This window comes from Myiozetetes cayanensis, unplaced genomic scaffold (genome assembly GCF_022539395.1).
Source record: "Myiozetetes cayanensis isolate MyiCay16 unplaced genomic scaffold, myiCay2020 scf1, whole genome shotgun sequence".
In the NCBI taxonomy this organism is placed as follows: Eukaryota; Metazoa; Chordata; class Aves; order Passeriformes; family Tyrannidae; genus Myiozetetes; species Myiozetetes cayanensis.
The window spans coordinates 41,168,559-41,181,229 of record NW_026086604.1 but is presented as its reverse complement, the minus strand read 5'-3'; the positions used below and the strand labels follow the sequence as shown (position 1 = coordinate 41,181,229).

At 38.5% G+C, this 12,671-nt stretch overlaps 1 protein-coding gene across 1 annotated transcript in view; it reads right to left on the bottom strand.

Annotated features, from left to right (window-relative positions):
• The window catches only part of LOC126636298 (ethanolaminephosphotransferase 1-like), a 60,353-nt gene that overhangs the window by 29,183 nt on the left and 18,499 nt on the right, over positions 1–12,671 (bottom strand). The window contains exons 3-5 of the mRNA XM_050308324.1: positions 9,257–9,365; positions 7,082–7,156; positions 554–822 (exon numbers count right to left, since the gene is read on the bottom strand). Coding sequence (XP_050164281.1) covers positions 554–822; positions 7,082–7,156; positions 9,257–9,365 — 453 coding nt within the window. The remainder of the gene's footprint in view (positions 1–553; positions 823–7,081; positions 7,157–9,256; positions 9,366–12,671) is intronic.

Sequence of the window (12,671 nt, the reverse complement as noted above, 5' to 3'; positions counted from 1 at the left end):
ATCCATTATATGACTTTGACATTTTTTTCAAGGGTAGAATTCACAGTTAATGCTTTCTGTATAGTTACAACGCTATTTCCATCACCACATTTGTTGTAAAACACAGTAAGATTGAGAAGGTCTAGCAGTGTATAACTGTGTAATTACTATTAGTAGATACTACGTGGACTAATTCACATCATGTCTCAGAACCCAGTGTTGGGGGGAAAACTGCTTATGGCTTCAGATAGCAAAATAACTTTTGTAAATACCACAAATCAAATGCAGTTAAATGACATTCTCACAGGCACTATCTGGCTGCTAGGCTTGCTGCAAGTCTTTTTTCTCCTGCAAGGCAGTGAATCTCTGATGATGACAATTTGCTCAAGAGCATCTCTTCATTGTAAATGCAGGCAATATTTCTGAATTACTTTTAGTTTTATGCAATTTCACATATTTCAATATCTCAGCCAAATATATTTGCCTCGAGCTCTATTTTTCTATTTCTTTAATATTATGAAAATAATGATACAGTTAAAAAAATAAAACCAAAACAGAAATGATAAATACTTACCACTTGGCTTATATCATATCCCCAAGGAAGAAAAAGAACTCCTGTGTTATATTTCTCCCAGTGTGAACACATGAAGTTAAACAAGACAATGCTTAAATATATATACATTGTATATACAGAAACTCCAGTCTTCCCATTATCACGGGAACAAACAGAAAAAAAGGAAAGCACAAAAATGGAGGTAGCCCAGCTATCCAGTCCATGGTCGAATAGTTCTCCCAGAGGAGTACTGGACTGAGTCCTTCGAGCATGTTTCCCATCTATGGAGTCTAGAAGGATGGAAAAGGAAAAGAAATGAAGATCTAGAGCACAACAAAAGGAGTAACTTTCTTCACATACACTGCACTACTGCCATATATAACATATAAGAAAATTACACTGATGACTGAAGCACAACAGCCTTCTCAATACCAACAGATTAGGACTGCTCACTAAATGCTTGCTTCAGTTATCAAGCAATTTTCTGTCCTTACCTCATCTCTGAAGCTATAATGCCACCTTTCTTATGAGCTTTAGAAAGACATCCGTTATTACTTGCCCCCACTGGGGGCAAAAGAAACACTTTTAATATCAGTCCCTGCAATCAGTTTTAAGTGCTGAAAAGTGTCCATAGGGCTTCTCACCCATCCATTGGTGCTGGGCACCCTCTGAGCCTTCCAACTGCTTGTGAGATAGACTGGGGACATAATTTAGTGGTGGACTTGGCAGTGTTGGGTTAATGGTTGGAGTTAGTGATCTTCAAGGCCTTTTGCAAAACGTATTATTATGTGAATCTAAAAATACATTATAGTTAAGGTGCACTACATGTTGATAGATCACTTTTAATACTTGAGTGCTTGGAAGATGGTCCAGTACTCTACTGGAGCTCACTCTGAAGATGCAGTTGGACAATATGGTTTGAGTTGATCTGATAATTCACTGCTATCAAAGAGGGGGACCTGCAGCCTGTTCAGATGGTGGAAAGAGAGTAAACATTATGTTTTCTTCTGGGTCACTAACAGATTTGGTATTATGAATGGTACAAAAAGCAAGGGAGGTAGCACAAGACCAGGGTGGTGAATGCAGACAGGAGGAAGAGGTCTAGTGCCTGTAACCTTTTCTTAGTTGTATTGTCAAACCATACTCTTAGCCCCTTCTCTGAGGCTGTGCTGCTGAAAAATATTTTCCTCCTAAAGTTCAGTGTAAAGATGCAGAATGAATCTCTTAGGAAAAAGTACACAGAACAAACCTTACAGATTACTTATCGTTGTCTTGAATCTCAAAATAAAATGGTGAGGTTTTTTTTTTTCCTCAATGTTACTTGGAAGGTAAAGCAGTTATTAGCTATTGATAGCATTAATAATGCAAAACTGACTAGAGATACGACTCAGTAGAGTGAGACCAAAGACTCCACAGCTGCTATAGATCATATGCTACTTACTTCTCCAGATTATTTGGCAATACTCTGAGTTTTGTTTAATGTAAATATACTTCAGGGACCTAAACTGGGAAAACATGGGATTTCATTTTGTACAGATTTCAGACTGTCTCTCTATTGTAATACCTAAACAGCTGTGAGACATCCTCCACTCAAATACAAATCTCTTGAGACAGTTCTCACAACTCTAAAATTAAATATCTCATAGAGGATTTCAAATATAGCTTGCCCCTTACTAGAGACTCTTCCTCTATTAACATTACCAATGAATTTTCAACATCTTACTGAAATGTGCAGAAAGAAAACTATTTATAAGCTTGAGGTTAAACGAATGGTGTTACTATAACTGTAGAAATTCTTCCATCCAGTAAAGAATATTTCCAAAACTTAACTAGCAAATAAGTATGTAACCAACCCTAAACAGTTTATGGCCTTTCATACTTCAAGAATACCTATCCAAAATAAGAGAGAATTCAGTTACATGGGTAATACTTTTGAAAATGAGAACATTACAAGATTTTTCTGTTCATAAATTAAGTTGTCATAAAAGTGACATTAGATAGTAAAATATGTATATCACAGTGAAAAAGTGGTTTTCATTTTGCAAGAACTTTAGTTTTATTAAAATGAGACTTACAATAGTGTCATAAAATACAGTGTTACTAATTATAATGGGCATGGATAAAAATACAGGAACTATATGACACATACATAAAATCAGATATTCAAAAATCTTCAACTACATTTTCCTTGTAGTTTTATTACCTTTTTAAGAAACTTAAAATACTTTCTGTTTTAAGTTTCAGTTTAAAATCGTTCATGCCAACAATGGTGTGTATTCAATAGTAGACATACGTTGTCCCACACTTCCATTGCTTTAGAATTCTTATATTACCATTTTGTCTCATAAAGGTTCATAAACATTCAGTTTTATTAAATTTTATATAACTTTCAGAGAGTGGAATTTAAAATAACAGCAAATAGTAGTCCATTTTATGGAAAGGGAAAGATACCAAACCACCTTAAAAAAGGGGGCAGTGGGGAAGAGCAGCATTTGGAGAGAGTAACTGTGTCATTAAAAAGAAGCTGAGAGAGATTACAGCTGCATATTTGGTTAGTTATTATGGCTCTTTGCAGTCTTCCAAAGGGAAAACTTTGGCCATGAAGAATTAAATCTGAGACTAAATATTTCGTGAAGTGGCTTGGACAGCAGACATAAAAATCTACATATACATTAGTTCATTATAGCTTTGACTGTCAAACATCATATTCCTTGCCTTCCAAGTATTGGGAAGTACAGGCCTCACTGGCAAATACCATCTACATTAAGAATCTCGGAAGCTGAACTTCCAGTGAGCTTTCTGGGGTGTCATGCAGTAACAACTCCAATACGTAATTCCTATTTATGAAACAGTAGCCACTTCATTAAATTATATACAATGACATAAAAACTGTTTTCACAAAAGAAACTGCTGCTTCTGATAATTATTATAGAGAGCTAGGGAAATCCTGACTAGTAGTCAGCTCCGAGGTACAGCTGTCCCATTGCATTTTATGGCACAAATAGAAAGAAATTCTGGAAAAAATAATGTTGGTACGATCTCACCAATTTAATAGAAATGCCAAGGCATTTACAATGCAGAGGAAGATTTCTGCACAAGGGAATACTCCCAGATCAATCAAAATGGCTCTATACACATGTGTCTGACTCCAAAAGTGGTCAGCACAGCACTGCAGAGTACATCTATAGCACATCTGTATGTAGCCTGAGTGTCTCAATATGGCACATAAATGTATGGCTACGCTCTGCAATGGCCTTACAAGAAACAGCTCCAAGGAGAGTGTACATTTAGAATCATAGAGCAGAATCATTAACGTTGGAAAAGAACTCCAGGACCATCAAGTCAACTTCTGACCAAACACTACGAGGTCAACTAAACCACTACAGCACTATATGCCGCATCCAGGAATTTCTTGAACACTTCCAGGGATGGTTGGTTACTCCACCGCCTCCCTGGGCAATCCATTCCAACACTTAACAATCCTTTCAGGGAAAAATTTCTTCTAATGTCCAATCTGAACCTCTCCTGGTGCAGCTTGAGACAATTTCCTCTTGTCCTGTCACTGGTTGCCTGGGAGAAGAGCCCCCACCTGCTCTTCAGGGAGTTGTAGAGCCTGAGGCTCCTCTTCTCCACATTAAATAATCCCACAGCTCCCTCAGCCACTCCTCACAGGACTTGTGCTCCAGCTCTGTTGCCCTTGTCTGGACTCCAGCATCTTAATGTCTTTCTTTTAGTGAGGGGCCCACAGCTGGACACAGTACTCAGAGGTGCAGCCTCACCAGTGCGGAGTACAGGGAGAAAATCACCTCCCTGATCCTGCTGGCCACCCTGTTGCTGATACAGCCCAGATGCCATGGTCATCTTGGCCACCTGGGCACGCTGCTGGCTCATGTTCAGCTGCTGCCGACCAGCACCCCAAGGTCCTTTTCCGCCAGGCAGCTTTCCAGCCGCTTTTCCCCAGGCCTGTAGTGCTGTGTGGGGTTGCTGTGACCCAAGTGCATGACCCCAGCACTTGGCCTTGTTGAACCTCATGCCACTGCCGTCGACCCATTGATCCAGCCTGTCCAGATCCCTCTGTAGAGCCTTCCTGCCCTCCAGCAGATCAACACTCCTACCCAACTTGATGTCATCTGCAAACTGACTGAGGTTGAGAACTTGATCCCCTCATCCAGATTCTGGATAAAGACATTAAACAAGACTGGCCCCAATACTGAGCCCTGGGGAACACCACTGGTGACTGGCTCCCAACTGGATGTAACTCCATTCACCATCACTCCCTGGGCTCAGCCATCCGGACAGTTTTTAACCCAATGAGGAGCGCACCTGTCCAGGCCACAGGGTGCCAGCTTCTCCAGAAAATGTTGTGGGAGCCAATATCAAAGGCTTTACTGAATTCCAGGTAGACAACATCCTCAGCCTTTCCCAAATCCACTAGGCTGGTCATCTGGTCACAAAAGGAGACCAGCTTGGTCAAGTAGGACTTGCCCTTCCTAAATCCATGGTGGCTGGGCCTGAGCGCCTGGTTGTCCTGTAAGTGTTAAGAGATGGCACTAAGATGATCTGCTCCATGATCTTCCCTGGCTCTGAGGACAGACTGGCAGACCTACAGTTTGCCAGATCCTCCTTCCAACACTTCTTGCAGATGGGCACCACACTGGCTCACCACCATTTTTCCAGGACCTTCCTGATTTATCATGATAAATGATGGAGAGTGGCTTGGTGAGCTCTTCCACTGGCTCCCTCAGTACCCTCGGGTGAATCCCATCCTACCCCATAGACTTCTGAGTCTCTAATGGCACAGCAGGTCACTAGCTACTTCCTCCTGGATTTCAGGGGGTCTACTCTGCTCCTCATCCCTGTCTACCAGCTCAGGGGACTGGCTGCCCTGAGGATAACTGGTCTTTCTGTTAAAGATTGAGGCAAAGAAGGCATTAAGTACCTCAGCCTTTTCCTCACCCTTGGTTATAGTATTTCCCTTCACATCCAATGAAAGATGGAGATTTTCCTTGGCCCTGCTTTTGTTATTAATGTATTTATAAAAACATTTTCTATTATCTCTCACAGCTATGGCCACACTGAGTTCTAGCTGAGCTTTCGCCTTTCTAATCTCTCTAAATGACCTAATGACATCCTTGTACTCTTCCTGAGTTGCCTGCCCCTTCTTCCCAAGGTCATAAACTTTATTTTTTTCCTCTGAGTTCCAGAAAAAGCTCCCTTTTCAACCAGGCCAGTCTTCTTACCCAACAGCTCATCTTTCAGCACATAGGGATGGTTTGCTGCTGTACCTTTAAGATTTCCTTCTTAACTGTGCAGTCCACGTAAATATACTACCTTGAGGTCCCCCAAAAATTAACTCTGTTGCACCACATTGTGGAGAGACTAGCTCACAATGAGATAGCTTTGGAAGAGAAAGAAAAAATGTCATGCTATTGTGGATCTCACTCCCAGATCTGCATCAGTTCAGGTTTATGCCTTCACACCACTGCACAGCAAGGTGCAATATGCCTAAAAATACAGTCATGGCATGGTACAAAATAGTAAAAATGGAATATGAAACTGAGGTGTAGGTGCTACAGGAGAAAAACAGGAAGAGGAAAGACAAAAATCATATTTCATCACCATAAGAAGCTCAGCCCTGTCATCACATCTGTCATCACCATTTCTCCTGACACACGCCATAAGCACTGAAGCACCTAACAGTTTCCTTTTTCTCTCTTTTGCCCTTTATCTTCATTTGTCTCTGAAAGCACCCTCTGCTAATGCTGGTGTCAAGGAGCTTCTCAGAATGTCAACGTCATGTAACAAAGACTTTTATGAAATCAAAGGGCAATGACTCTTCTATGAAGACAGGCTGAGAGACTTGGGGTTGTTCAGCCTTGGGAAGAGAAAGCTCCCAGGAGACCTCAGAGCAGCCTCCCAGTACCTAAAGGGAGTCCTACAAGAGAGCTGGAGTGGGATTTTTTACATGGGAATGGAGCAACAGGGCAAAGGCAAATGGGTTCAAACAGAAAGAGAGTAGGTTTAGACTAAATATTATGAAGAAATTCTTTACGGTGAAGGTGATTAGACACTGGATCAGATTGCCCAGAGCAGCTGTGGATGTCCCATGCCTGGAAGTGTTTATAGTCAGGTTGGATGGGGCTTTGAGCAACCTAGTGGAAGATGTCCCTGCCCACAGCAGGGGGAAAGGAACTAGATGGTCTTTAAGGTCCCTTCCAATCCCAACCATTCTATACTCCTTTGACTGCTGCTATATAATGATTTCCATTGTTTCTCTAAAATAATTTGAACTTTAAAGAGGGATAACAGCCTCATCATCACAGAACCTCTAATATATAACTTCACATGCTGTTTGGAATTTTCTTCAGTCTTATAAATTTTGTGTTTGTTTGGTTGTTTGGTTGTGTTTTTTTCATCTAAGAGAACTGTTTTGGAAAGAGATCAGTAATTTATCCACAACGCCTCTTCATCTCAGAATCCACATTCATGAATCTGAAGATAAAACTACACAAAGACGTAAGATGTGTAAATTATTTCACTGTACTTTACCTAAAGCATAAGCACAAAAGGTGGTAAAAGCACTGAACAGCCACACCCAGGTGGGAACAAGTCCAGGACTGCTACCTGAAATAAATGGGGTAGTAAGTCAGTGTAACAGTGGTTAACATCAAAGAAATCCACCAACATACGCATATATATAAAAGCAACCTGCCACTGATTAACCTACTGCATCAAACAGATTGAAGTACTTGGTTTTGACCTTCAGGTATCAGTGAGCTCTATCAAAGATGTATTGGAGCAGGTTCAAATGTGTTTACACTGTAGAGGACAGAAGATAAGGATTTTTGGTCCTGAAATTACTCTATTATTGCACAAAACAATGGCAGTAACTAGGTAGAAATTTTCACAGGTCACAGGAAGACTATCCATTGACAAATTAGTTAATGTTTATGTAATATCTGGAAACAAAAAAAGGGTAGTTTTCAAGCATGATTATTAGTGCCAACCTGGGGTTTGTGTAGTAATTTTACTGTACAGATCTGAACAGGAAGTTTTTGTCCTCAAGCTAGAAAAAATATTAGCATCCATTTTTTTCCCTTGAGAAAACAGAAAAGAAAGTTGAATTGGACAGAGCCCAGGGTTCTGTTCATGCTCTATTGATAGCATTAACCCAAGGTTATTGTTGCTCTTTCAAAGAAATCAATCCTTTTTCCAGAGACTGTTCTATTTAACTTAAACATCACTCAGTAAGCACTACACCAGCACTACACAACTGTAAATGCCTCTCAGATTTCTGGCATTTGGCACCAAACACAGGGAATTCCTGCATACAGAGGTGTGTCCTTGCTTGAATGATGCCAGGAATTGCTAGCACATAAAACATGCCCTGACTACCTTTCACAATGCCTCACTTTGCCATTCTGAAAGAAAAGATGGCAATTCCTGACACCTAGCTGCAAATCTGCAAACTGTAGAATGAAAACCAGCTGTCCAGGAAATTAAGTCTTTTATTTCTGATCCTAGGTATGGGATTGATATATGATATTCAAAAGGCTTGTTAGGTTGCATGAATGTTTTCAATCAATTGAGAAATGATGGGCACTGTTCTCACGTGAAATCGAGAAGAGGGTTGCAAACTACACTTACAGGCCTCAACTCCAACAGACTTAATCACCATTTCAAATATCTTCAAGTTCCATGTGTATCTACCGGGAATTTGTCAAGATAACATCATCCCATTAAAAGGATTTGTTCTGGATGCTCTTTTATTACAGAATTTAATATTAGCTGCATTGATAAAAAAAAAACACCCAAGTGTTTAAGAATGAGGCCATACAATATATAACAAGCTGGCCCTGAAAACGTAATATTCATGCAGGATTACTTTTGAACCAAAACTGCAAACAAGTATCCCTGCCTCTAGAATTGTTACCATAAATGTACAAACAGCCCACACCAAAGGGTAACTCCTGAATCTAAACACAGTAATAAAAAAATTAAAGACAGCTAAACGTAGTTGTTTCAGGAAATAAAAGTGTTGCCTTCACTAAATTGTCTAATTTAAAGAAAACCAAAGCTTTTTATGTATTTTTTTATATTTATATGTTTTATATATTATTCACCTTACAGAAGATGCTTCTGTAGGCTCCAACAGCTGCTCCGAGAAGCCCAGAACTAAACCTGCCCTACACTCAAGAGCAATCAGTTCCAAAAATCTTCTGACTTGGTCTACCATGAAGAGCAAATATGGAATCAGACTTAAAGAGCCACAATTTGAAGCGACATTTATTTAGAAACTATGTCTTCTTTGTCTAGAAGCAGTTTTGAATAGGGGGCGTGTGTATAGTAATGAAAGAGAAATTAACTCGTTCAGGCATCAATTTAGGTATTAGGAAATGTGAAACCAATGAAAACTTCATGAAGAACATTCGGGTGTTTTGTGTCTGTGCATTTAAATTGTGGAATAAACTTTAGATAAAATGAGATATCACAGACTGCAAGCAGCATATGCTGAAACATATTTTAGGGATAAAATTAAATACTATTTTTCAATGAAATGTTCTTAATTTTTAATGCCATATGTGAGGTCAGATCCTCCTATTGTGCTCATGGAGTGTCATGAAGGGAATGAGTGGAAGATTCAAGTGTCTGATCCCTCCCTATAACATTCAGAAATATAAGCAGCTCACTAATTCTGAAAAATTACAACATGAGGATTTTTACCTGAGGCAGTGTAGTCCCAGTCATAGAAAGATATTAGAAAATAATTAAATAAAATCATGACAAATCCAGAGAATGTTAACAGGTTGGGAGCAATCCACAAAGGCACTATCTGTTAAAAAAGAAAGAAAAAAATTTCAGAAAAACTGTACATCCTATTTTAAGTAAATATTTTATATCAGGAAAGAAGCATTTATAGGCATCAGCAATGTTCAGATTTGTGCATATTTCACCATTTTCAAAATAAAATACCATTTTCATTTCTGAAATTTATTTTCAAATGCATTCCTTTTGCCGGATCTTTGTGACTTCAGTAAGAATGACATTTTAAAACATTGTATTCCCTACACCGTACATTATCCTTTATTTACCCAGTCATCAAGGAAAGCTTCCTGTATTAGAACTGAAAGAAGACTGCAGCACCCCAGTGTGGTAATTCAGCATCCACGTGGTAGGTTTTTTTCAGCATTCTATTCCCATGCTATAAAAAGGAAATTTCCTCTTCTAAAATATGTCAATAATTTCTAACTCACAACATCAACAAAATCATACCCCAAGTGCATTACACTTTTAGATTCAGAAGATCTCTGTTACAAGCAGCTTCCTACTTCTCTAGATAGTAACATACTTCTAGGGTCTTCCTCTTTATTTATAAATTATAAACACTCCATTAATTCATTTTACTTTGCAGGGTGCTGAGAAGGACTCTGTCTTCACCTAAACCTCTAATTCTTTGTCCCAGTAACCACTCTCAGCTATTCACACCCTGCAGCTCTAAGGTGCTCCTTACACTGCAACAGGGATCCCTTCTGGTAACACTCTTCCCAAGTAACACAGTTTCTCCAGCACATTTTTTCTGAAATAGCATACACAGCTTTCTACATGGTTTTTAGACAGAACATACTTGCAGAAATACTTAGTGTCAAATAGCATCACTCAAACACATTATCAATATATTTTAAAATACAAAAATACTGGAGTCTTATAATCAAATTATTTGGAGTGCCTAAGGACTGAAAATATATCTAAAGTACTTTAACATTAAATATTACAAGACAATACTACAGAAAAGGAAGTTAGATACTAATGACAGTTTTGAAATAAAATGATTTGTTAGTTTTTATGGACTAGCTAGATGGACAGACAGGTGAATACATGGGAATTTGTACACATCTTTACATTTCCTCTATCCTATTACTGCATGAAAAATTTACTTTTAAAATTTGAATGCTTGAACTGATTAATTATTCTGACTAGATCCTCTTTTCCTACTATAGAACAATTTATAATATTCAGGAGGAATTGTGCAACTGATAGTGTATAGTCTAAACTTAAAAAAAAATCAGATTAAAATTCCTGAATACTCTCTACAACTACCTGAGAGGAGGCTGTAGCCAGGTGGGGGTCGGTCTCTTCTCCCAGGCAATCAGTAGCAGGACAAGAGGGCACGAGCTTAAGCTCTGCCAGGGGAGGTTTAGGCTGGATATTAGAAAGAAGTTCTTTACAGAGAGAGTGATCAGGCATTGGAATGGCCTGCCCAGAGAGGTGGTGGATTTACTGTCCCTGGAGGGGGGATGTGGTACTGAGTGCCATGATCTCGTAATCACAGAGGGGTTGGATCAAGGGTTGGACTTGATGATCTCAGAGGTCTCTTCCAACCCAATTAATTCTATGATTCTATGATTCTATGAATATTTTTCTGTTATGTTTCTTAGATTTTTTTCTGTAATAGCATTAGTAGTAATTATTATATCTGAAAGTTTCTTTATCACCAGGATTTTATGATTAATTTTAAAACACTGTATGGCAGCTCTTACAGTATTTAGAATACATCATGGAATGCATACAGCTACAATAAAAAAATTTAACATATCTATAATTCTGAGTGTTCAAAAGCCCAAATCTAAACCTCTAAGAAAAGGGACAGCAAATGTCCCCTGAAGTTCCTTTTGGAGAACACCTAGTGTAGAACCCTTCACTGCACCGTCCCCTTTTTTTACATTGACTGCAGCACATTCTCCCAGTTTTACTCTTTTGTCTGATGTTTATGACCTTATATGAAGTATGAACAACAAACACTAAAAATGTTCTAGATTTGTCTCTTTTAGTCTGGACCGTGGATCAAAAAAGCGTGTTAAGAGACCACGGATGAACTGTTTACGTGGATATACAGATGCCATCCAACACATTGTTTTAAAATTACTGACTTTGCCTGCACAATTCGTAGGAATTGTTGACTATTAAATCAAGTGGGGCACCACAATCGTCTGCTTTCTAATTAGGCTCATTATTCTAAACAGTCGCAATGTCATTATTAAGTTATTATAGGAAATAATTTATGCTTACACAGTGCAAACATGAAGAAGTCATTTTAACCCACTTTCTTGCTAACAGCAGGTATTCTAAGAAGAAAACCTTCAAAGGATGTTGTTATACTTGCAATCCCTTTGGCTAACAGACACACCATGAAAAACAGTTACAGGAGTTCTGTCCTCAGGAAAACACTCTCAGCAGTTAAACCCCTAAGCATGTTCTTTTGATCCTTACCGAACCTAATCTGTCTAGGTATTTGGAAAGTATTCCAATTGCAAAATCCCTCTTGTTACATTTAGTGCCCCTTATCCTTTTGGTTGGCATTCCGCTACCATCACCTTATTTCATAATTTAAAAAATCACATTGTGTTCAAGATTAACTTCTTACACACCTTGGAAAAATAAGAGTCTGAATTTACAGAAGGACACATTGCAAACTTCATTATCTAATTAACAGACAGTAGAAATCTAATATATCTAATCAAGTGTTACATGATTAATACAACTGAAGGTACCGTGGGGAGAATCACATCTGTTCTCTGGCAAAACTTTTGTATGCTTGAACCTTTTAAAACAGTTCCACAAAACACTAAATGATTTCTGTTCCACCAGGTCTACAGCCACTCATATGAAAAGCCTTAATACAAACAGCAAATGCTTTAATATATCAACTATTTGGATTATAAATGGTAAAGTACACATTTATATAAAGTTCTGTTCAAACTCCACTAAGTCACTTGAGACCACTAAAATTCTACTCTTGCCCAATTCTAGTGATAAAATCAAAGTTCATAAAGGTAACAGAAGGGAGTTAAATTGATTCCAGTGAAGCTGGCATGCACCTATGTATCCCAGTGGGATTTCCTCCTTTTCCTCTCATTGTCCTGCACAGATGTGATTTCTTATGAACACAAATACAGGAGGAATATTCAGTTTGCATAATAGCTAAATAATACTGCTCATTATTTATCGGAGAGCACAAGATTGCGCTTCATTATAAAATACAAATCCCTATTAAAGGTAAATGGATGGAGCATTGAATTAAATGAAGATGAAATACCTATAGTTGCATAATCAGCATAGTTTTAAATAACATGTAGAGTCA